Consider the following 24,867-nt stretch of genomic DNA (forward strand, 5'->3'; position numbering starts at 1 on the left):
ATCTACATCAGTTTGATGTGCAAGCACGATAAAAATAGAAGAGTAAAAATTAATACAACTGCCAAAGAAAAGGAGTTTCAGATGTAAGACGATGCCTGCCTTCTATTGTAAGTAATACATTATAAGTATTAAGAAATGACAATACTGTTAAAGACTTAGCTGCATTTTTCTAAAAACAGAATTATAAAATCAATAAGGAGAAAAAATAAAGTTTCCTTAGAATTTCCTTGTTATTAGTTAATGCATAAGAAATGACCACTTTTACAGGTCAAAATAGTCCAATGTAGACAGACCCCTATGGTTCAATCCGATATTGGGTTCTTAGATGAAAATCATGCTATATATGTCCATGTCATGAATACCCACAATTGTTGAAAAACAGATCCTCTTTTTCAGGCTCAAAGCACACTTCTAGTCTCTATATCACATGAGGAATCTTACATCTTCCGGTATTCCCTGAACTCAGAAAGAGAATGCAGGCAGCCTTATGCACATTGCCAATGAAAAAGGCATGAGGAGGAAGGTTGGGATATTGAGAAGACGGCTCATTCTGAGACAGTAGGTGTCTTCCTGACTTGATTTTTTAAGGGGAATACAGCTTTTCAAAATTGGGCATTTTAGTTGGCGAAATTTCTCAGGCATTTGAAAAAGGTAAAATTACTTTCTTCAGCAATATCATATAATGCTCATGCGAATGAAATAGTCATTTTAGTCACTGGTTACTTACCCAGCCTCAGGCATTCTGGAAGTTAATAGGCAGTTTTTGAGACTTCCCTATGAATGCTTGAGTAACAAAAACTGAAAGTAAAAGGCTGTCTCCTGATTTCAACAACTGCTTACCAGCTATCATCTAAAGATTCACTAACTTATGCTCCTTTTCACTTTCTAGAACTGCAGCCCCAAACTGTAATATTCCCATCAAGCAACATTCCCATCTACCTATTGGTAGATCTGGTTTCAAGAAGTACCACTTCACTATAATGTAACTTGATCATCTTTATTTTTGATAGGGGTAATAAAGGACTTTCTCTTGACTCTCCCTACTGGAGCCAGATAAAGTGAAAATGCTATCCCACTCTTGCTAAGAGAACCAGAAATTATTCACATATCTTCTAATGGACCAACCTAAAATAATTCCAGGGTATAACTCACCTACTTCCCCATTTTTCTGATTCTAAGCTATACAACCTGCCCCATCATTTCCACTATATCCAAGCAGGGGAGGGTTCTCTAAGATATATGCCTTATGGACCACAGAACAAATGAACAAATGCTCTCTGGGATAGGCAACTTCCAAATGGCCCTCAGTGATTCCCAGCTCCTGGCATCCATTCCCTTGTGTAATCCACTCCCCTGGAAGTGGGCTGGATCTAGTGACTTGCTCCTAAGGAGGGGAATACAGCAAAGGTGATGAAATATCACTTCTGCGACTGGTATATAAAAACAGCCACATTTGTCTTGCATGCTCTATCTCTGGTTCTTCTTGCTTACCGACTCGGTTAGAAGTCAACTTTCACACCGTGAGCTTCCTTATGAAATGGCCCCTGTCACAAGGAACTGAAGCAGTCTTCTGTCCACTAGCCAGTGAAAAACTGAGGTTCAGTCCAACAGCTCATAAGGCACTGAGCATTCAACAACATGTGAGTGAGGCTGGTGGGAGATTTTTTCCCCCACTCTAGCACTGATTGATTGCAGTCATGGCCAACACCTGATTACACCTTTGAGCAATATCCTGAGTCAGAAGACTCAGCTAAGCCACACCTGAAATTTTTTTTGATCCTCTTTTTTTTTAACTTTTATTTTAGGTTGGGGTGCAGGTTTGTCATATGAGTGAACTTGTGTGATGGAGGTTTGTTTTACAGATTATTTCATCACCCAGGAATTAAGCCCAGTACACAATGGTTATTTTTTCTGCTCCTCTCCCTCCTTCCACCCTCTGCTCTCCAGTAGACCCCAGTATCTGTGGTTTTCTTCTTTGTGTCCATGTGTTCCCATAGCCTCCACTTATAAGTGAGAACATATACTATTTGATTTCTGTTCCTGCATTAGTTTGCTAAGGATACTACCCTCTGTTTCCATCTGTGTTCCTGCAAAAGTCATAATCTCATTCCGTTTAATGGCTGCATTGTATTCCATGGTGCATATGTGCCACATTTTCTTTATCCAGTCTGTCATTGATGAGCATTTAGGTTGATTCCCATGCCTTTGCTATTGTGAATAGTGCTGCAATGAACAGTCACCTGCATGTGTTTGGTCTTTTTTTCCCCCCAAAGCTAGAATTAGAGGACAAAGATTGTTAGACAGAAAAACCTGCATCTGTTTTTATGGTAGAATGATTTATTTTCTTCTGGGTATATACCCAGTAATAGTATTGCTGGTTCAAATGATAGTTCTGTTTTAGCTCTGTGAGGAATTGCCATAGTGCTTTCTACAATGGTTGAACTAATTTACACTCCCACCAATAGTGTATAAGCATTCCCTTTTCTCTGCAACCTTGCCAACATTTCTTATTTTTGACTTTTTAATAATAGCCATTTGACTCACACCTGATTACTGACCACTGGTCAATAATTGGTGTTATTTTAAGACAATTCTAAGCCACTGTGATTTTGAGTAATTTGTTATGTAGTGATAGTTATTGAGCATACTCTCCTTTCATGCAATGACACCTACTTTAATTTCTGAAATTCTTCAATAAGGCTTGATTTCTGCCCAGGAGACATTCTTGCAAAAACGGTTCCATTCACCAGAATCTAAATAGAAAAAACCACCATTGCAATATGATTGGGAAGAATAAAACTTTTAAAAATAAAAGAACAGCCCTGAAAAATCACTCCTGGTTACTAATTTAATACAGCATTGGATGGTATGTCATTAGACCAATACCAGGAAGGGAAATATGGAGATTTAATGCTTTAATATTGAAGTTTCACTTTAAGTCCTCCATTACAACTCTATTACGTTTTTCCCAGACCATTTTTCCAAGACGGGCTGACCACTAATCAATAATATTACAGTAACTAAGAAGCAGCTGAGCATTTGGAATAAAAATGCTCGAGGAAACACAGTTCTTTTCTAATAGACACCATCTCCATAATCACAGCATAGACAGAGGAAAGGCTGGAAGTTGAGAAACAAGGCTCTCTTCTCAGCTGTGCTAGCTAGCTGTGCACACCTTAGATAAGAGACTTAACCTCTCTGAGTCTCAGCTTTCCCTGAACTGAAGTAAGAGCTTTCTAGAAGCCTTTGGGGTCTAGATTCTGTGGTCCTTGACTGGTAGGATGACAGAATTTTTAAGACACTGCTAACAGTGCCGCCCTCCCCTTGTGCTCCATTAATCTCCCGCACGTTGACAGCACAACCCTGCACAGCACTATTTTAGAACAGGACACTCAGAGGACAAGATAACAAATGATTCTGAAAATAAACCATGAGGCCTTTGTTTCCTCTTGCTGTAATTTAAGAATCCAGACAGGAAGGGGAATAGAGTTTAGCCTGACATGAGCTGATAGCTTTCAGAGAGAAGCTGGCCCACAAAACAAGCAGTGTGTTTGGAACTCTGTCATTCTCCTGGATGGGGAGGGAAAGAAGGAGGAAGGCTGAGATTGAACTGACCACAGTAGTGAGAGAAGGTACCAGCACTCAAACTCTGAACAGGAGGTTGTGGGTCTGCATGGGACCGGGTAGGCATAAAAAAGGCCAGAAAACGTCATCAGGAGCTGTGCTCCTTTGGGAGTGTTTATTCTCTGTGAGGCAACCTCTGTGATCACTGATTTCAATACTCTCCCCCTCCTTTCACCTCACTAATTTCAGGAACAAAACAAAATGCTTCATCTTTCCAGTACTTACTTTTGGAAGCAAGCTGTTGAAATGCTGAAATATCACTTGGTATGATTTCCCACTCATTGCAAAATGGTAGCAGCTTCCTCTTTCCCCACCAGGTATTGAACTGTTTCCAGTGTTAATGTAGGTTTCCTAAAATCAAAAGGGCATCATTCCTACATTAACTCTTAAGGAATGTCTCTGCTTCCCTATGCTTTATTGAAGGAAGAGTTTTCATATTGCCTAACAGTGTTAAGGTCACCAACAAAATAATGTTTAATTTGTCTACAGCACTTCTACCCAGAGAAAGAAAACACTCAAAACATTCCCCCCAAGATTATGTAAACATATGATACTTTAACGTTATGGAACTCTGGATCCCATCTTGGAAGATGATGTGTATGATGTCAGTCTACTGAAGAAATCTATTCCTAGGTCCCAATTAATTATTACAAGGAAGAACAGGAAAATTCTTCCCTCTTCTTCCTTCTTTTCCTCATGCAACCTTATATTTTCTAAGATCTCTTACCATTTATTTGTTCAAAAATAACTCTCATTATCTTCACTGTAAAGTAGGCACTCTTTCTTCAGTGTCTAACTCCTTTTAGCACCCAGCCTCTGACCTTTGTTATGACCCTACCTCAACAGGTAGCCCCTTCTATCATGGTTCCCAGATTCTCTTCCATACTCTACATCCACAGCACCAGGAGTACTCCTTTTCCAAGACCCTTTTCCTCCTATCTTTCACCTGTCAAGGTATTTCTCTGGCTTTGTTCTAGCACTACCTGGCTCCCAGTTAGGGAGAAAGCATCTGTTGAATGCCTGTGCATTCATTATATCAATAATTAATCATGCTTTTTCATGCAATATTTCTCAGAGAGCCTTCCATTTGTGTTTAGGACTCTAAATTCAAATAGTACAAGAGGTGAGAAAATTTTACACATCAGAGGTCTTCATCTCAGAGAAAGCACTGTATGTGAAAGGAAAAAAAGTTTGCTATGCTGAATTGGGAAGCAAGATGATACATCCCTCCTTTCTATCACCAGTTGCAAAATAACCAGAAAAAGACATGTTCTAAAGCATCCCTTCTGAGGCAAGGGGAGGAATTCCTTTTGCTTGCACTAGAAATGTGGGGAGACGATGTATGATGGAGGGATCCAGGGAGGAGGAAGGCCTGAAACTGTGATACAACTTCTCCTGGTGGGGATCAAAACTTCCGTAGAGGCGTTAAGCTCATGAATGAGTAATGTGAGTGGACTGTTAGCTAAAATTCACAAAGGACTTGAGTTACAGCATGCAGTGAAATGCAGGCAGCATGCACCGATGCAGAAGCAAGTAGGTTCACAAGGAAATAAGCACCAGAAATCTGAGAGCAGAGACAGAGCTGTCATCTTTCACAGCCCATGCAATTAGAGTTTGAGGTAAGTTAACCCACCTCTTCCCAGGGTAGGGGCAGGGCCACCCTGTATAGCTGTGCAGTTTGTGTGCTGCACAAAGACTCCTGACTGCATGAAGGCCCACTCTATGCTTAACAATCTGAAAGGCTGGTCGGCCTGGAGGAAGGCAGCATTTTTGTAATTCATCACCTGTAGGGCCATCTCTTTGAAGTCACACAAAAGCATGGGTGTTACCTTTAGTGATGGAATGTGAGGCTACAGCCCATTGTCGTCATCTGAAAGAGCTCTTCTGTCACAAGAGCACCGGGAGCTTTCTATCTAGAGAAGCCCAGTCTCTTTTAGCTTCATGTCATAGGTATAGTACAATCTAAATGCCCATGGATCTGTGTGGAATCAAATAGACCTAAGTCTGCTTTCCTGCTCTGCAACTCACCAGTTTTTGTATTGGGCTGGCTTCTCTGAGCCTCAGTTTTCTCATTTGTAAAATTAGTGATTTGCCCAATTGCAGAGGGTTATTTAATGACCAAGTAGAAAATATGAGTGTAAATCAGTAGTTCTCAGCCATGATTACACAGTGGAATCGCCAGAAAAAGCACGTGATGCCAGCTCCCACCCAGGGGTTCTGATTTAATTGGTGAAGCCTGCATTGGGATGCTTAAAAACTCCCCCAGGTGATTTTAATAGGCAACCAGCTCTGGTGGAAATACTTTGCAAATTGTAAAACTCTGGACAGATGTGAGGGATTAACTTCTGGAGTTGAGAGAAGGCTGTGCAGTGCCAGGATTGTATTCCATCAGTCTAGGCCCACAGAGGGGCCTCCTAACATTTGCTCACTTTCTTCCCAGGTCCAGTCTCTTGGTTCTCCACCAGCTGCCAGGTCACAGAGGCAGGAACACATTCTTCTGGTTCATTGGCTTCAACAATGATCACTTGGCTGCCTTGAGGGATCATTTCAGAATTCTTTGCAATGGTAATGGCTGTTTCTAGGTTGTCACCTAGAAGGCAAAGAAACTTTCCTTGCTTTATGTACAAACTTCCCCTCAGCAACAAGAATTGAGGTCCCCTTTTCTCATTTTGCTTAGTGTTCTTTGGCGGCATTTACTGCTTTCTGCCTTATTTTATCTTCCTCCCTGCTGTAGACTGCCCCTAGTGGGCAAACACTATGTTCCCATCTCCTTCTCAAAAATATTCAGCATCATATCCTGTCCATGTGTATTTCTTTTTTTTTTTTTTTTTTGACAGAGTCTCACTCTGTCGCCCAGGCTGGAGTGCAGTGGTGTGAGCTTGGCTCAATGCAACCTCTGCCTCCTGGGTTCAAGCGATTCTCCTGTCTCAGCCTCCCAGGTAGCTGGGACTACAGGTGCATGCCACAATGCCTGGCTAATATTTTTGTGTTTTTAGTAGAGACAGAGTTTCACTATATTGGTCAGGCTGATCTTGAACTCCTGACCTCAGGTAATCTGCCTGCCTCGGCCTCCCAAAGTGCTGGGATTACAAGCATGAGCCACCATGTCTGGCCCCTTTGTGTATTTTAAAACATGTGTGAATAAATAAAGAAATGTTTAAGCATCTATGACTAATCTTCAGAAGACAGACAACTCGTAGTGATGAATATAGTATGAACTCAGTCTGATAGCATAAAACTATTGATGGGATATAGAAACCAACAAAGAACACACAGGGTCAGGCTGTGCGTGGGTTTGATGGTCATACGCCGCGCCTGGCCCTCCTGCCCTAGAGGACCATCAACAAGAGACTCAATCCTCTATTCAGAGGGATCACTGGGTCTCTTGATGAGAACACACCCATTCTTGCTCATTTACAGTGAGCCTATAGGTACTGCACAGATCCTGGCCAGGAGGGGTAGCCATTAGACTAAGAGAATGAGATACAGCCTCTGCCACCAAAGCTTCTGGTCCTGTCAGGGGAGCTGCACATATTTTCAGGTAAGGGACTACAGGGTAACAAATTCGACAGCAGAACATTGTTCTCTGTCTCTGTCACGTGAACTCACTCAGCTCACACACCTTGTTCTTATGCCTGGGATGCAATCAACTTGCCAGGCCCCTGGAAACAAACACATACCTGTAATCATCACAGTCCTGATACGGGCCTCGCTTAGTTCCTTCAAGACTGGTTTGGTTTCTTTTTTCAAGCGATTCTCCATGATGAGAAGTCCCAGAAATGTTAACTCTGACTCCACTTTTTCTCTTTGGATTCAGGAGAAAATCAGTATTAAAGTATATCTATGTAGCCTCAATAGTTCAATTTATTTCTTCTTTTAAAATTTTCCTTATAAGTTTTATTAATGTAATACAGCACATTTTAAAAATCAAAATGAACTTAAAAGCTTATAATGAAAACCAATAGTCTGTGTCTCCTTCCTAGAGGCAACCACTTCTAAATCTGTTTTTTCCAGTTTCCAACTTTATTTTTAAAAACGATATGCTTATCTTCCAACTCTTCTGTTGGTTTTTAAATATTATGTTAATCAAATATATTTTATTTTTTAATTTCTCAGAGCTTTCTCTTTTTTGAGCTTGCAATTGTTTCAGCTTATTTGGCATTTAGTAAGTGTATCCTGCATACATACAAGATACTACAGTAGTAGCTGAATATGGTGTCATTCATCTTAGCCTCTTTCTGTCACCTTCAATAATATGTATTGACATCAGACAGGGCTCTGAACAGTTTTCAGAATTTGAAGTTGGTGGCTTATGGTCTAATTGGGTTACGTTAGTTACACAGGACTTATCCTCTGAAATGGAATGAATCTTGGGTGACTTTTTAATAAGTGAATTTGGGGGCCAAAAACTCTTTTTTGATCTTTCATTGTTCATTTTTCTGTGCACTGTGGTGTTAAGATTACAGGGAGATAGATTTGAACAATATACATACAGCTGTGAAGTCATTACCGTAATCTAAGTAATAAAACATCCATCACCTCAGAAAATTTCCTTCTGCCCTGTTTTGCATGTGTGTGCGCATGCACATTAAAATCACTTTTCTAGAATGTATTCATCTTGCATAACTGAAACTTTATACCCATTAACAACAACTTCCTATTTCCCCCTCCCCCTAGCCCTTGGTAATCACCACTCTACTCTACTTCTATGAATACGTCTATTTCAGATGCTTCAGATAAGTAGGATCATATAGTATTAGTCGTTCTGTAACTGGCTTATTTCACTGATGTCTTTCAGTTTCATTCATGTTGTCTCATATGGCAAGATTTTCTCCTTTTCTAAGGCTTAATAATATTCCATTATATGTATATACTAAATTTAAAAAATCCATTTATCCACTGATAATCATTTAGGTTGTTTCCATATCTTGGCTATTATAAATAATGCTGTAATGAACTTTAGGGTGAGGATACCTTTTTTTGAGATCCCAATTTCTGTTCTTTTGGATATATACTCAGAATTGGGATTTTGGCTCATTGGATCATATGGTCATTCTATTTTTAACTTTTTAAAGAGCCCCCGCACTGTTTTCCATAGCAGCTGTACCATTTTACAAAGGTTCCATTTCTCTATATCCTTGTCAAAACTTGTTTTCTTTTGTTTTTGTTTCAAATAACCATCCTTACAGGTATGAGGTGATATTTCATTGTGGTTTTGATTTGCATTTTCCTAATGATTAGTAAAGTTGAGAGCACTTTTTCATCTATCTGTTGGCCATTTGTATGTTTTCTTTGGAGAAATGTCTCTTCAGGGCCTTTGTTCATTTTTAAATTGGGTTATTTATTGATTTTTGCTATTGAATTGTGTTGTCTATACATTTTGGATATTAATTTCTCATCAGATATGTGGTTTACAGATATTTTCTGCCATTTTATAGGTTGCTTTTTCACTCTGTTATTTCCTTTGCTGTGCAAAGCTTTTCAGTTTAATGTCCACCAGTAAAAGAATGAAATTGGACTCTTATCCTATACCAAACACAAAAATCAACTCAAAATGGTATACACTTAAACACAGACCTGAAACTGTGAAGCTACTAGAGGAAAACATAGGGAGAAACCTTCTTGACATTGGTCTTGGCAATGATTTCATGGCTATGGCACCAAAAGCACAGCCAACAAAAGCAAAAACAGATAAATGTTCTTTGTTTCTATGTTAGGACGCTTCTTCTTGGTCACTACGTTAGGCACTGTGGCTGCTTGTACTCTACAGCAGTAGAGTACTGACCCAGCAGTGCTTGTGTCAAAGCCTTTGAAGCCACTGTTTCTATTCCCTGCGATGCTCTTTCTCTGGATGTCTGCATGCCTTGCTCTCTTATTTTACTAGATGTCTGTTACAATGTTGCTCCTCTGAGGACTTTGCTGACTGCCCAAGCAAAATGGCATTCTCTGTCTTTTTTAAAAAGTTCTCTTAACTTGTTTTGTATTTTTCCCCCTCAGGTCATTTAAGAACCACTAGTGGGACAATCTTTTATGGGTTTATTTTATTATCTATTTCCCCAACTAGGATATAAGATTCGTGAGGGCAAGGATTTTATTTTATTCACTTTTCCAAATAAATCCTCAGTTCTTTGAGCAACTGACACATAGTTAAGTTCAATACAAATTTGCTAAACCAATGAAGGGGCGACCCTTGATGAAGTATTTCTTCTGTTGTTTTAGTTTGGGGTGACTTTTTAAGTCATCTCAAGAAACTTTTCTACTTCCGCATTATGACTCTAATTTTGAGGAAGTTTTAAATTTTTCTAGTTGAAAACATTGCTAAATAAAATTTGATTCTAAGAAAAATCAAAACCCTTTCCTTTTACCCTGTTTGAAAATAGTAACTAAATTCTAAGAAACGTAATAGGCTCCTGATAGTCCCTGAAAAAATCTGGAATGGTAGGAAATCTAGCATATTTTATCTTCATTTTCTTATTTTGTTATATTTATAATAATGTCTATCTCACTAATGGCTCCTATATGTGAACACCACAGCTGCATTTGTATGTGACAGCTGCGTGATGGCTACACTCCGTCGCTAGCTACATAGATCTTTTCTTCACACATGTCTTTAATGTTGATTATTCAAATTTGTGTTTAAAAAATTACAAATCCTATGTGGCCTGGACCTTTATGTTTGCTCAAGAATAGCTAACACCTGGAATGTTAAATCTGAGAATGCCATTCATATATTTCAAAATGAGCTTTGTGATCCTGTTTCAAATATTAAAATGTCATGGCTGAAAGCCTCCTTGGAGATCATCCAATTGCGTATTTTATAGATGGCAAAAAAAGCACAGAGTAAGGAAGGGACTATGTTTACTAATTAACTTAGAGTCAATGGACTGAGGTTGCAAATAATAATGTTAAACCAAGGATATCAGTATTTTATGTGAAGTGGCTAGCTGTATATAAATAGGCATCTATCGGCAACACAAATCCAATGGAAGAAATAAATAGACTGTCTTCTATTCAATTTTCTACAGAATTTTTTTACTCCTTTGTCACAGATAATTTTAAAATAGCCTTTAAAAACTGAAGAACATTGAAATAAAAAATAACTTATAAATTATTCTCTAATGAGGACAACTTATCCCAGTAAAAATGTAGTTATGAATACTGAATTTTATTTCTCATAAGTAATTCAATTTGCACTTGTTACCTTCACAGATACAAAGGAGGTGTTGTAGTATTGCGTACCAAAAAAAAAACATGTCTGAAGGATTCTGAAAATCTTTCAAAGTACCAACTATTTCCCTCTCTCAGCCCCTCTGTGTATGGGATACCCAAGTCAATTGGTCACATAATGCTCTGAGGTTGAAGGAGGGTTGGTTGTTTTGATGGAATGAGAGCTGAGACTAAAGTTGGCATAACATAGTGCCAAGCAGAGATAACACACTGGTATCTTCCAGTCAGAGCTCTCAAGTACCGTCCTTGCTCTGCCACCAACCAGCACTGTGACCTGAGCAAGTACTCTTCAGTACCACCTATAGTTGTCCATCTCTGAATCAGGGGACTGTAAAAGATGAATTCTTCATCTCTAAGAGCCTTCCAGGTGATTAGAACTGTTCATTTCCAGGACTCACACTTCATGCACACAGAGCCTGCTCTAGTGACAGTTTCTGAGTTCCTTACCTGGCTAGGTGCTCCACTTCTGAAAGATTTCCCATCTTCAAGGCTTTGTGGGCAAAAGCAATGACACGGAAGCCTTGCACCGTGTAATTCCTCAGCTCCTGTGGGAAATTCTTCGGCACTGTCAGAGTAGAAGAAACAGGTAAGTGCAAGGTCATGTTGAAGGCTGGGCTAAGCAAGACTCCAGGACGCAGTCATTCTACCTTGTTTTAACTTTCATTCCATAAAAGTGCTTTAACAGAAAACTTGGAGCTTCAGCTAAAGGCCACAGACAACTTCATCTGTGTGTTCTTATTATTCTGATGGAAATAAATGCCAAAGCTCTGCAGGTCATCTACTGTGTTATGAACTCAATATGTCCCTCCAAAATTCATATGTTGAAGCCTAATCTCTAATGCGATAGTATTTAGAGGTGGGACCTTTGGGAGGTAATTAGGTCGTGAGGGTGGAGCCCTCATGAATGGGATTGATGCCCTAAGGAAACACATCTTTTTCCACCATGTGAGGATACAGCAAGAAGGCAACCATCTGCAAACCAGAAAGCAAGCCCTCTCCAGGAACCACACTGGGCAACACCTCTATCCTGGCCTTTCCAGTCCCCAACAGGAATACATTTCTGTTGTTCAAGCACCCAATCTATGGTATTTGGTTATAATAGCCCAAGCCGACTCAGACAAACTGGGTGTCAAATACACCGAGTAGGTTCAGTAAGAACAGACCTCAGGACTATGGGTACTTGGATAAAATGAGAGAAACAGCTGATCTTCTAGATCAGAGGTTAAAAAACTAGGATGCACAGGCTAAATCTAGTCTACAGGTTGTTTTTATCAGTGAAGTTTTACTGACACACAGCCATGCCCATTTGGTTGTTCATTGTCTATGGCTGCTTTGAGGCTTCAGTAACAGTGTTGAGTAATTGAAATGGACACCATGTGATTTGCAAAGCCTAAAGTAAGAACTATCTGGCTCTTTACAGAAAAGTTTGCCAACTCCTGCTTTAGGTGAAAGATGACACAATGCCAATATTTGTGTGTTTTAGCGTGGCGATCAAAACTATGTTTATAAGATCTTTATGATTTATGATGCACCTGTAAGGGTATCAGAGGGGACCACAGAACAATGGGAGGTGCAGTAGCTTAGGTGGCAAACCAACTAAGTTCTATTCTCCATTCCACCTCCATGTGGACCTTAGTCATGTTAAGTCTCTCTTCTGCACCTCAGTTTCTCATCCATAAAATGAGAAGTTTCTAGATATCTCTGTCTCCATTTGTTTCAGACTTTCTGCAATTCTAAAGTACTCCTGGAGGTTGGAATCTAATTTCAAGAAAGTTCTTAGCTCGCTATTTCTAAAAATGGGGTAGGGTGGTGGTGCAAATCACTGAAGATGGTATTAGCATAAGTCCAAGATCGGAAGTTGGGACCACAGGAAGACTTGAAAGAGCCGCCAGAAAAATGAGTGCCAAGTGACAGACCCAAATCCTTACTGAGAGAGCAGAGGCAATAGATACCAGTTTAAATGTCAAGAAGATGCTCAATTGTAACCGTGTAGCTGAAACAAAACAAACACAGGATATGTTGTAATCAGTGAAGGACAGAGTCAATGAGAGCTATGCTGAAGATCAAAGTCAGAAGAAAAGGGGCTACTTCTAAGGGTTAAAAAAAGACTCCCAATAGAGAAGTTAAAGTAATCATTTGCCAAATCTAGAATTCTCTGCACAAGTTGATGGCCATCAGCAATCATAAGGAAAGTCACATGAAAATCAGAAGAAAAAAGACCAATTTTATCCAAATGAATTCATTTGAATGCAACCATATTCTTAAAAACCTGGCTGCCGCTTAAAGAGTGCATATGTTTATAAGACTAAAAAGCAATAAAAATCAGCTCAAAATCTGGCCCAAAAAGATGAAATTGCTGTGAAAATGATTAATTATCTTGCTCTAATACCATTGAATTTACTCTAATCACTTTTATTTCTAAGATATTTGTCTTTTCTATATTCTTCCCCCATCCATCTATCTGATCCTCCCTGGAGGTAACAGAGTAGCCATGTCTGCAGAACATACCTAGCATCGAGACCGCTCCCTTCGTTTCCCTCATTTACACCTCCCCTAGTTCTCTGGCCCTCAGTAGCTCCCTATTCTGGCTCCTGATGCAAGCTTCACATCTCATCTCCTTCCCAGATGCCCCATTGTGGTTGTACTTTTCTTACTGCACCCATTGCCAGATACTTACTCGCCACCTCCCGCCTTGAAATTCTCACCCCTGCTTATAGGCTCTACTAGGCCTACTTTCTACCCACCCAGGAAACAAGCAGCTCCACATTCATTGATTGCAAAGCTTTCTGTGTTTGTTGGCTTTATGTGTTTGGTCTTGGCTGACCGCGATGGCTCACACCTGTAATCCCAGCAGTTTGGGGGGCTGAGGTAGGCGGATCACTTGAGGCCAGAGTTTGAGACCAGACTGGCCAACATGATGAAACCCCGTCTCTACTAAAAATACAAAAATTAGCCAGGCATGGTGGTGTGCTCCTGTAATCCCAGCTACTTGGGAGGCTGAGGCAGGAGAATCACTTGAACCCGGGAGGTGGAGGTTACAGTGAGCTGAGATCGTGCCACTGCACTCCAGCCTCAGGGACAGAGCAAGACTCTGTCTCAAAAAAAAAAAAAAAAAAAAAGATTTTACTTATTGAAAAAGGTAAGTGTCAGTTAGTACCTGTTTCAGATCTGCAGAATCTGGCCACCATTTCTGGGGCACCCTTCATGTAGACGTGGAAGTGGTCTTCCCCAGCTAGCTGAGCAATCACGGACATCCTCTGCAGACTTGAGGAAAATGGAAACTGGCGCAAGGCGGTGATGGCTTCTATCGGACTCTGCAAGCCCATCAACAACAGGGAGCTTAACAGGCTGCTAAGTGATATTTCCAAATGCATACCAACAAAAACTTACTGTGCAGCGAGCCCAGAGATATCTTGATGTAGTGTATTTGTCACTTTATTTATTTGCTGCCTTAAAGCGACTCCCTCAAAAAGTTGTCTGCTCTGCAAGGACCTTCCCCTAGAGAAATCCTAATCACCGTTCAGGCCAAGCTCACAGGTCATCTCCTCTGTAGTGTTTTTATCTCCCAGAAACAGAATTCCCTCCCACGTCAGGACTCTTCAAGCTCTTCCTTCAGCCTTGATTATAGAATTTGGCACATTGTGTTGCACTTATTTGCACCTGTATTGTTTTTTCTACCAGTCTATGTGTTCCTCTAATCCAGAGCCAAGTGTGTCTTGTGTTGAAACCTCTTTATCTGCTAGTACATAGCACTGTACTCTAGCATACACAGGTTGTGTCTGCTGAATAAATTAATAGATAAATTCAGGAATGAAAGAACGAGCAAACCAACCATGGAAAGTGTTGGGATAAGACAAAATAATAGGACTATGAAAAATATGTGAAAGTCAGAAATGTTTCACCAGTTTTATGCGGAACAAGCTATGTGATTTAAAGAAGGAAATAATACCTTACTGGCTTTTGGTCCTGGTTTTATGATGTTTGAATTTGACAACCCAAATTTGCAGGAGTCTATGTTGCAATCTTCTATTTTCTGTATAAAATGAAAACATTTATAAGATTCTTTGAAGAAAAATATTAAGAAAGAAATACCTCTTATTTGCACAATAATCTTTTCAAAGCCCTTTTTTAACATATTTTCTCTTCCAGCCCAATTATCTTAATATTGTCATTGTCAAATTTCTGCTGTGTCAATTCATATTAAGGGCCTTATTCTAGAATGAAAAAAGCCAAAAATATTGTGAATTAATTTTAAGAAGCAATTGATGGAAGAAATGCTAGCTACAGGTCCATAGATCTTTCCAAATGATTACATCTAGTAACTGGAGGAGGGATTATGTGGAGCTGTGTTCTCCAATGTTGCTGAGCACCATGGCTCTCAGATGAGTTGGGACTGGGTTCTGAGACAAGCATGAGACTAGTTCTTCATACTATACCTATGCTGCTAGCCTGCTTGAGTTAACTAGGGAGTTAGAATGTTCGCTGCTAGCAAATTAGAAAGCCTGTTTGAAAATGGCTTGTATTCTTTTGATATCACAACAGAAGTTAATACCTCTGAGAAGCCAATATTAACCAATATTAAAATATGGGAAAGACAGTCATGCATAGAAATAGTAGAGGTCAGGAAACAGGGGATAGTCTGGTTTCCACTCTGCCACTTACCTGTTTAATCTTGGGAACATCATTTCATTTTTCTAGTCTCAATTTCTTCTGAAAAATATTCTGACATTCCTTCAAATGCTAAAATTCTTGACAGTCTAAAAGGACAGTTTCCCTCCTCTGTATGTGGATTGGAAGGTTCCCAGTTACCAAAAGATATTCAACTCAAGACAGCTTCTGACTCAGCTCTAAACTCAGTGAATAATCCTGCATTTTTATGCTTTGTTTAGGATGGATATAACCATTCTTACAGATAATTCTTTCAGAGCTAACACTAAAGATTTATATTTCCAAACAAGTATGTTATCTGTAAAGACAGATCAACCTTCCTATAATGAAGAGGGGGATGTAGTTAGGTCCAGGACTAAAGCCAGATATAAAATGATCCTGTGCAACTCATCACCGTGTCAGTCCCAATGATTCTGGCAAGGACGTTGCTTACAGTAAGTACACTGATTCCTCTCCATTAACATCCAGGGAATTGGTCACTACGTCAAAATATTTTCCACAGCAAATGCTCTATTTTAACTTACTGATATCAGAGGTTTCCCTTTTTACTAGGTTTCCTCTTTCATTGATTTACCTGCTAGAAAATTAAAATTTCTTCATTGTATATCTTTGTATTAGCTTCTTTGTTAGGTGTGCTTCGTTTCCCTGCAATCATTCGTTTCCATTCTTTTGTGGCAATGTTTAACTGCTGTACTGTCTTTTATACAGCATTGTCCATAGCTTCAGGATGTTCTTTGGAGGGCAGCAGGATGCAATTAACTAACTGGTTAATGAGTGAACACCCTCTACCTGTTTGGCTCTTCGTTGTGCTCAAAGCTGCTTTAGTCTCATAGTCTCAGTGCTCACAAGTCTGTGAATGAGGCATTATTACCCCTAATGTATGGATGAGGTCACAGACTCAGGCTTGGCTCTGGCTTTGTGATCGCACAGTGGTGAAGTTTTTCCACGATAGCAGCCTCCATTATGGGCTTATATCCTTCCGCTTTCATTCACATTGAACTCAGGAGATGGAACCAGATGGAATGCAGCCCTCCAGTTTGGTGTCTAGACTTGTGCTTTACAATATACAGTCGCCACCAGCCACTTGTGGCTATTTAAATTTAAATTACTTAAAATTAAATGAGATTAAAAATGCAGTTTCTCAGTTGCATAGCCACACTTCAAGGGCTCAGTAGCCACATATGGCTCGTGGCTGCTATACTGGAGAGCACCGTTTCAGACTACTGTTTCTCTGACAGTGTTTTGGAAAACAATGATGTTTTGGAGAACATGCTAGGTTATGGGTGTCAATAAGGTTTTTGAGGTCATATAGGTTTGGTAAATGCTGCATTTCATATCCCCTCTTGAATATCCACAAAGCATCACAGTATATTAAAGAAATCATGCAGTCGAGAAATGAGTTTAACTTTGTTTAAACAACATTTCCCAAGTTTGTTCAATAATGGATGCCTATTTCATGTTGCACCCATTAACAGAGTTCTTTGGGGCAGAGGTTGGGAAATTCTGGTAGCATTACACACTCATTCATACATTACTATGAATCTTCTCCATGTTTTAACAAAAATTAGAAAAGCTTCGGCACTCCCAGTAAAGATTTCTTCATGTTCTCATCATTCCATTAAACTATCACCTTACCCAGGCAGTGCCCTCAAACATTTTGAGGTCCAGAGGGTCTCCCTGGATGGTCCCATCGATGAGAACCAGAGAGTGGCAGCTGGCCATGGCCGCACACAGTGGGCCCCATGGCAAAGCCTGGCCCAAGGCAAAGCTGTGGTTTTCCTGGAAGCTGGTAGAGAAGGTAACATTAAAGTCTTTGATAAAATCATTTTGCATACTCTGTCCCTTAAATCTTACTAAAGTAGAGCTCCAAACACTTAACGTTCATGATCAGAACCTTCCCATGGCTTCCCATGCTCCATATGAAAAGTCCAAGCCCCTCAGCCTGGTATTCAAAGTCCTGTCCATTTCGGATCTACCTTAACTTACAGTGCCCATTCCTACTAACGTCCTTTATACCCTGGACTCTAGATCCAGATTAAACTTCTTGCTGTTGCTATGCTTGTCCAGGGACTTCCCTGCGCTTAAGCCCCTACCCACTTGGTTGCATTATTTTTTAAACAGAATGTTTTGCCTACAGAGTGATCTTTATAAAAATATTTCTTTGAGTTGGATATGAATTTTCTTCTCAACAGAATTTGCCACTGGCCAATCAATAACATAGTTTCAGAGGCTTTGGATAGAATTGCAGGGACTTTTGTCATGCAATATTGAAGCCAGCTCACATAATGGCAGTATTGTAGGAGGGCACATCAATAGGCAGCTCGGAGTCATACCTGCCAACTCTGCAGAGCTGTCCACAAAAAGTCACACACCCTTGGCAAGAATTCTCTAGGGCTACTTAGGGAGCAGGAAATTAGGCTGCATGGATGTGGAAGCATTTCTCACTACTCATCACTTTAGAGATTGCCCCTACTTCCTGAAGCACCCTGGACATACCACCTCTAAAGCCTCTTTTTCTCTTTGATAATACAAACTGGCATAGTGTATCTTCCTCTCCTCCCACCTTACAGCCGAATAGTGATTTTGTCTAATTGTTTCTACCCTCCAAAAAGCTTCAGAGTACTAAGGACAAGGGAGGACGATGGAGGGGTGGGAACTGTGGACATCTTTTTTCTCTTTCACTACTCTGGTCAATAGATTCCTTGCCTGTCTGGACCAAGGGCTGGCTGGACATCTGAGCAGCCAGGAGCAGAGATAAGTGAGTAGGGTTAGAGCTCAGGTGTTCTTTGCCACCCAGTCCAGGGTACCTTCTGCAACATCACACTGTTTGTCTGCTGTTACCTTGTGCCATGCTGTACCTGCCCCCTTCATCATCTTGAGCATCCCCTGAAAAATGTCTTCTGTCACTGATGGCTGCCTTAGCCACTGTTGGAGCCAAAATGGGTACACACGGCTTAAGAGCAGAGGCCATCACCACTCAAATTGAGAAGGCAGGTCTTAGCCCGTAGAGAAGGAGCTAGAAGTCAGGGGTGATACCATAAGGAGGTACACCCTCCAGGGGCCCTCCTTCCCCTCTCTAGCTCTTTCTGGAGTAAATATCTATGGGATTATCCTTTCCTCCCTAGTGCCAGCTTTTAGCCCACAACTATAAAAATTCTAGCCGCACGTCCCTCAGAGTTTATCTGAAGTGCCATCTCCTTCAGGCAGCTTTCTTTGATTCACCAAATTTCAAAATTGATTTGTCTTTACCCACCATGTTACTACATAAAAGTCAGGGCTATGTGTTACATCAAACAATCTCTATTTCTCCTCCATTCTGACATTTCTGCCTTAATAGTAACAACTTTTATGGCCCGTGTTGTACATTGAAGGTGGGCATATTTGCACTTTGTTTTTGAATTGTGCTTTAGGTTCCGGGGGACATGTGCAGATCATGCAGGATTGTTGCGTAGGTACATACATGGCAATGGTATTTGCACCTTTTTATCCCGCTAGGCTGTGAACCACATTTCCAGATTGCTCACCACACCTGCCTGCACTAGCCACCCAGGAGGTCTTTGTAGCTTTTAATTAAGTATGGTCTTCATTTCACTCTTCTTTCTCTGTCTTATCCTTAATTATCTACCTCATCCTATTCCATTTTTCATGTAGATTTTGAAGACCTACTTTCCCTGTCTGATTCTGAAATTAGAATTCATTTAATTAAATAAGTTAGATATTATGAACTAGTTCCACCCAATTATTATATATATTTTATAGGACATTCATCCATTAACACCCAAAAGATGGATTTGAGTATCATCCAGTGACTCCACCAAACACACATTCCATCTTCACATGAGAGGCCTACCAGCTGTCAGCAGTAGAAACAGTCCCCCAGAGGTCCAGCCCATCTTCAGTGAGAGTGCCAGTCTGAATAAAAATTGAAATCAATATTAGCATAAGAGTTAAACCTTTTAATTATATTGTAATTTAAGCAAAACCCAAGCTTTTAAGGGATAATAGTAGATCCAGTAGTCTAAATACCTTGTTTGTAAGTACCAAATTTTAAATCAAAGATGAGTACCTACAAGAAAAATTAAGCAGGTGATACATAATCCCCAAAAGACCATGTCGATAATTAGGTGATTTCAGTTACTAATTATGAGGAAAAAAATGCAAGCGTTTTGTTTTGGTTTGTTTATTGCTATGACTGTTGCTAACGTTAATCGGGAGAGGTTCAGTACAAGAACCGGCTCAAGTCTGACTTTTAGTTGGTACCTGCTGTCTTGCCGAAGAAGGGCTCAGAAATTTTTTTTCTTTATTTTCAAGACTGTTCAATTCACAGTTTGCCATCTGGTTCACAGTAATTTTCTAAAAATATGGGTGACACAGTGACTGTCCAGATTGATAATGAAATGTTGATAAAGGGCTTTGAGACTATAGAGAGAAATTAAGTGCCAATAATAAATATTAATTAATGCCCAGAAATGGATTTTTATTGTTAGATCAAGAGAAAAATAGCTCAGAGATTTGATTTGCCATACTACGGGAGAGTATTTGTCAGATAATGTAACGGAGAAAGAAAAGTGGAACTGAGTACTATCACAGCACTTTTAATTTCCTCACTGCTTCACACGCATTCATTAATTACAGACTCTGGTGTCTTGATGCGGTAGGCTAACAGTTTTAGGCCTGATTGACACCCAGAATAAGTGGAGTTGGCTATAGCTGCTTCAGCACTGCCAGGGCCAACCTGAGCTTTACCAAGCATGGCAGAATACCCTGTTTGTTTCTACACTAAAACCCAAGTTTCTGACACTACTTTTGAAGGCTATCTCTATAGAAGATGCTGAATTTCCTAGTTTTCTATCAAATGGCATCCTCCATCATTACAGCACATCCATTAGCATGATGTTTTACTGCAAAGTGTTTACAGTGCTTTCCATTTTCACAACTGAGTTAACAGGTTGGAGGCAGGTTAGAGGTGAAATGAAGAGCCTGAGGTCATAGTGGCCTGTGGGTTGGAAAGGCAGAGCCAGAATCCAGCCCTTCTGGAGTCTTCTGTCAAACTAGAAAACGTTAAGTGAATCATACAGGGTATGTGGAAAGACAAAGCTCTTTCTGGGTTTCCAAGAATTAAGAAATCTTCGTTTCATTCATCTATTTGAACCTCACAAAGAAGGCACGAACACACATGAGTGAATTATTTCGTAAATAACAACTTTTTGAAAACGAGCTCTTTGTTTCATTTCTCTTCTGCACTTTATAAAGGACCCCACCAAGTTTGGTTTCCAAATCCCCTCGAGTTGTTGCATTTCACAAGAGTGTGCAACTTAATTCAAACTGAAATGGTTTCCTAATGATGTTTTTAAACATCAATCTTTTGAACATGGAAACAGAGATGACACTGCAGCAACAAAGAAATTAGACCATGTTATTTGTCGATGAAAATAACCCCTAAACAATAAACCTTACCCAAAATAGAGAGAAAACAAAATTATAGTTGAGGTTCTAAGGGGAATAAGAGAGAGAAAATCTCTTAGCATAAATACAAGCTCGAGCTTGGGCTAAATTGAATAAAAAGAAAGAACTTGTCTTAACAGAAGTTATAACAAACCAATAGAAAACAGAAACATATAAGGGAATAAGTGGACTCAGAAACCCAGTGATAGATAGCTCTGAAACTGAAAATAACACTAGATGAAAATTCAATCAATGGCAGAGTGCTTTATTCCAACACGATGGTGATAGAATTTTATAATGTGAAAGCTGGAAAGAAACTCAAGAGATGATTGTGGTTAAATCTTCTTTTCTTAAAAAGTCACACAGAGACTTAGTGCCCACTTCTGGGTTAGATTTCTTATTTTGCCAACTTTCAATCAAGAGTGTTTTGCACTGTCACGTGTCATCATGTCCTGCAGAGTTTGACCAAAGACACCTAAAAGCAGCCTCTCAGACATCATTGCAGATGAGGACATAAGGATGTGGAGGGAGAGGTTTTATACAGGAAATAAAATGAATAGTCTGGGGGAAAATTCATTTTAGAAACAAACAGGCCAGGCACGATGGTTCACGCCTGTAATCCCAGCACTTTGGGAGACTGAGGTGGGCAGATCATCTGAGGCAGAGAGTTTGAGACCAACCTGACCAACATGGAGAAACCCCATCTCTACTAAAAAAAACAAAATTAGCTGGGCATGCTGGCATATGCCTGTAATCCCAGCTACTCGGGAGGCTGAGGCAGGAGAATTACTTGAACCCAGAAGGCAGAGGTTGCGGTGAGCTGAGATTGCACCATTGCACTCCAGCCTGGGCAACAAGAGCAAAACTCTGTCTCAAAATAAATAAATAAATAAGAAATAGAAAAAAGAAACGGATGAATATGTAATGAACATATTTCATAAATCTCCCTCCTGTATTCTACACACTAGTGAGGCTCATGAGGAAGTAACAGGAATCCCTATTATTAGAGAATGTTCCAAGGGGGTGTTATATGACTCTGAGTCTAAAACGAAGCTAACCTTGTCAGTTCTTGACTGGTGGTGAGAACTTTCTTTGCCAAACAAAACACAAACAGAAAGAGAACTGACATAATCTAAAAGCTATACCCGCTTCACCTGGGGACCAAGCCTGGTCGAGTCTACTCATTGGCGTCCCTCCCATTTGCCCTCTACTCTCCATTCTTGTCCTTCTTGTCTGGGACAAACAATGATCTCTTCAGTTGTCCCCAGATGGCCTCTTTCTTCAGTCTCATCTCCCTTCTATCCCTTCTCTTCAGTTGCCCTTGGTGGGATGTAAAACACCTATAAAAATGTCACTAGTCTTCTTAAAATATAAGGGCCCCTATTCTGCTTCAAGACAAGGACCCACTCCTTAGCTTGGCATATGAAGCCCTTAATAAATGCCCTCACCCCAACTTCATTCTCCATCTACCAGTCCATATTCTAGTCATACCCCACAGTCGTCTGCACCCTGTATGCCATGGGTCACTTCTACCCCTGTGCTTCTCGGCTGCTCACCTCTGAGCCCGGGGCTTATTCTAACAACCAAGGCTACAGCTCAAAGGTGGCCTCCAACTTGTGGCAGGTAACTGTGCCCCATGCTTTCCTCAGACCTCTATTAAACACACATCTCACAGCGTGATTGCCATCGACACTCCCATTTTCCCACTTTCTCAGTTAGACTGGAAGCTTCTCAAGGGCTAGGAATGACTCATTATGGGTCTCTCTACCAGCACTATGTGTACTCTACCAGTACACAGCAGTGGCTCTCTGCCAAAAAATGGCAAAAGCCCTAAGAAATTATTTAAATGCCTGTGAACTGAAGACAAGAGGGATCCAGTCAGGTTCATTGCTTTACAGCAGCTAAACTGGCCTGTCCAAGCTGAGGGCAGGATCTGTTTACAGCAGGCATCTGATGCTGAAGTCCGCCAGGTCCCCCATAGGAGAGTCATGTCAGGGGGGTGGGTCTCAGGACCTGCTTGGTGACAGCAGTCTTCCCCATGTGGCATATGCGCCTCCTCTGCCACCTTTCCAGGTCCCTAAGCACAGAAACAACCTAGCCTGGAGTCATAAGCCCTGCAGGAGCAAAGAGGCAGGAGTGTATAGACAGCGTCATTGTTTCCTTCCTTCCTTTCCTTAAAAGAAGCAGAGGAGGAGAGAGGAAACACATTCACTTATGTTCTGGATAAAGCATTTCAGGGAACAGAAATGTTCCTCACATTTTTTGCCTGAAAAAGCCAGTCAGTCATAGAAGTTACTATAGTAAGAGATGGAAAAAAACCCCCACAAACCAGGCACACAAATTATTAAATTTCACAGAGAAAAAAATTCATGATGTGTGGCTAAGCTGCTAATATTAAGAGGTCAGCAAAGCAGGCTTCTAAAATGTGATCTTGCACTAGCTCACTCTGCGACTTTCTCTGGCCTCAACGTTCCCATCAGTTAAAGGGGAACACTGGACTAGACATTTCCTGAGGTTCTTCCCAGCTCCACTCTGCCTTGAAATCATTAACCTTAAACCTGGGAAGTCTGGATCATACTTTGTCAAAGCACACGAGGTTTATTTGCCCACACATGTTGATTCTCTGTGGGGAGATACAGAAGATTTTCTTTTTCTTCAGTCTCTTCTGAGCATACACGATGCCGATGGTCAGGGCAGCCGGCAGCACTGGAGGGACAGTCACGGTGAGGAGAATCAGGGCTATGGTCACAGTGTCTTTTGGAGGGATCTGGGAGAGGAGAGACATTTATACAGGTTAGCCCGGCACAGCAGGCTGGCACCCTTCCTAGAATCTTTCTCCTGCAATACTACAGGAGCTCTAGAGATCTATGCTCCAAATATTAATAGTGAGTTGGCTCTTTTGGTGAGGCCAAGTATTCTCTTGACTGTGCCAAAGGAATGAGCATGTTGTCTCCTACTGCTGAGCGAAGGAGACCTTTGACCCCTACTCTCAGTCCTCCATCCCCTTTCCTGGCTCTGTTTCCCTCTACATAGCATTCCCTCTGCCCAAGCTTCACTTTTGGTTTATAAATCTCTCTCCCCCACTAGGCTACAAACTCCTTGGAGTGCAGCAGGTATGGCTTACTCATCTTTGGATCTCCCTTACTGATCTCTAGATACAGAGCCTAGCATGGGATTTAGCACAGAGGAGGTGCTCAGTACATAGATTGAATGAATGGCAATATGATTAAAAACTAGGACCAAGGTCCTGCCAAGATCTCAGCATATATTATTAACTACAGGGAAGCCAATACTAAAATTAGCTTGCTCTCACTGGATACTGACTCTGGAGCAGGAACTGTATTAGGCTACATATATTATTTACTTGCTTCTGTAACAACCTTATGATGTAAATACTACTATTTTCTCCATTTAACAGGTAAGGAAACTGAGGCTTTAACAAGTGAATAACTTTCCCAAGGCCACATACTAGGTACATGACAAAAATCTAAACTCTGATGTGTCTGATTCCAGGGTGCAAACCCATGACCAGTATGTTTTATTATAAAGTCAATTTTTGTGAAGTCAGGATGCCTGGCAGGTGATAAATGGTTTGGCTGTGTCTGACCCAAATCTCATCTTGAATTGTAGCTCCCATAATTCTCACATGTTGTGAAAGGGACCCAGTGGGAGGTAACTGAATCATGGGGCAGGTCTTTCCTGTGCTATTCTCATGATAGTGAATAAGTCTCATGAGATCTGATGGTTTTATAAAGGGGAGTTCCTCTACACAAGCTCTCTTGCCTGCTGCCATATAAGACATGACTTTGGTCTTCATTCACTTTCCCATGATTGTGAGCCCTCCCCAGCCATGTGGAACTGTGAGTCAGCTAAACCTCTTTCCTTTATAAATTACCCAGTCTC

At 40.6% G+C, this 24,867-nt stretch overlaps 1 protein-coding gene across 1 annotated transcript in view; it reads right to left on the reverse strand.

Annotated features, from left to right (window-relative positions):
- Window positions 1-24,867, reverse strand: part of ATP13A5 (ATPase 13A5) — a 106,322-nt gene that overhangs the window by 29,467 nt on the left and 51,988 nt on the right. Inside the window, exons 12-21 of the mRNA XM_021671364.2 lie at window positions 23,543-23,731; window positions 19,370-19,431; window positions 17,155-17,305; window positions 14,801-14,884; window positions 14,009-14,165; window positions 11,299-11,416; window positions 7,305-7,429; window positions 6,054-6,214; window positions 3,850-3,975; window positions 2,674-2,753 (exon numbers count right to left, since the gene is read on the reverse strand). Of these exons, the coding sequence (XP_021527039.2) occupies window positions 2,674-2,753; window positions 3,850-3,975; window positions 6,054-6,214; window positions 7,305-7,429; window positions 11,299-11,416; window positions 14,009-14,165; window positions 14,801-14,884; window positions 17,155-17,305; window positions 19,370-19,431; window positions 23,543-23,731 (1,253 nt within the window). The remainder of the gene's footprint in view (window positions 1-2,673; window positions 2,754-3,849; window positions 3,976-6,053; window positions 6,215-7,304; window positions 7,430-11,298; window positions 11,417-14,008; window positions 14,166-14,800; window positions 14,885-17,154; window positions 17,306-19,369; window positions 19,432-23,542; window positions 23,732-24,867) is intronic.

Source organism: Aotus nancymaae, unplaced genomic scaffold (assembly GCF_030222135.1).
Source record: "Aotus nancymaae isolate 86718 unplaced genomic scaffold, 86718_ANA_hifiasm-v0.15.2.pri h1tg000067l, whole genome shotgun sequence".
In the NCBI taxonomy this organism is placed as follows: domain Eukaryota; kingdom Metazoa; phylum Chordata; class Mammalia; order Primates; family Aotidae; genus Aotus; species Aotus nancymaae.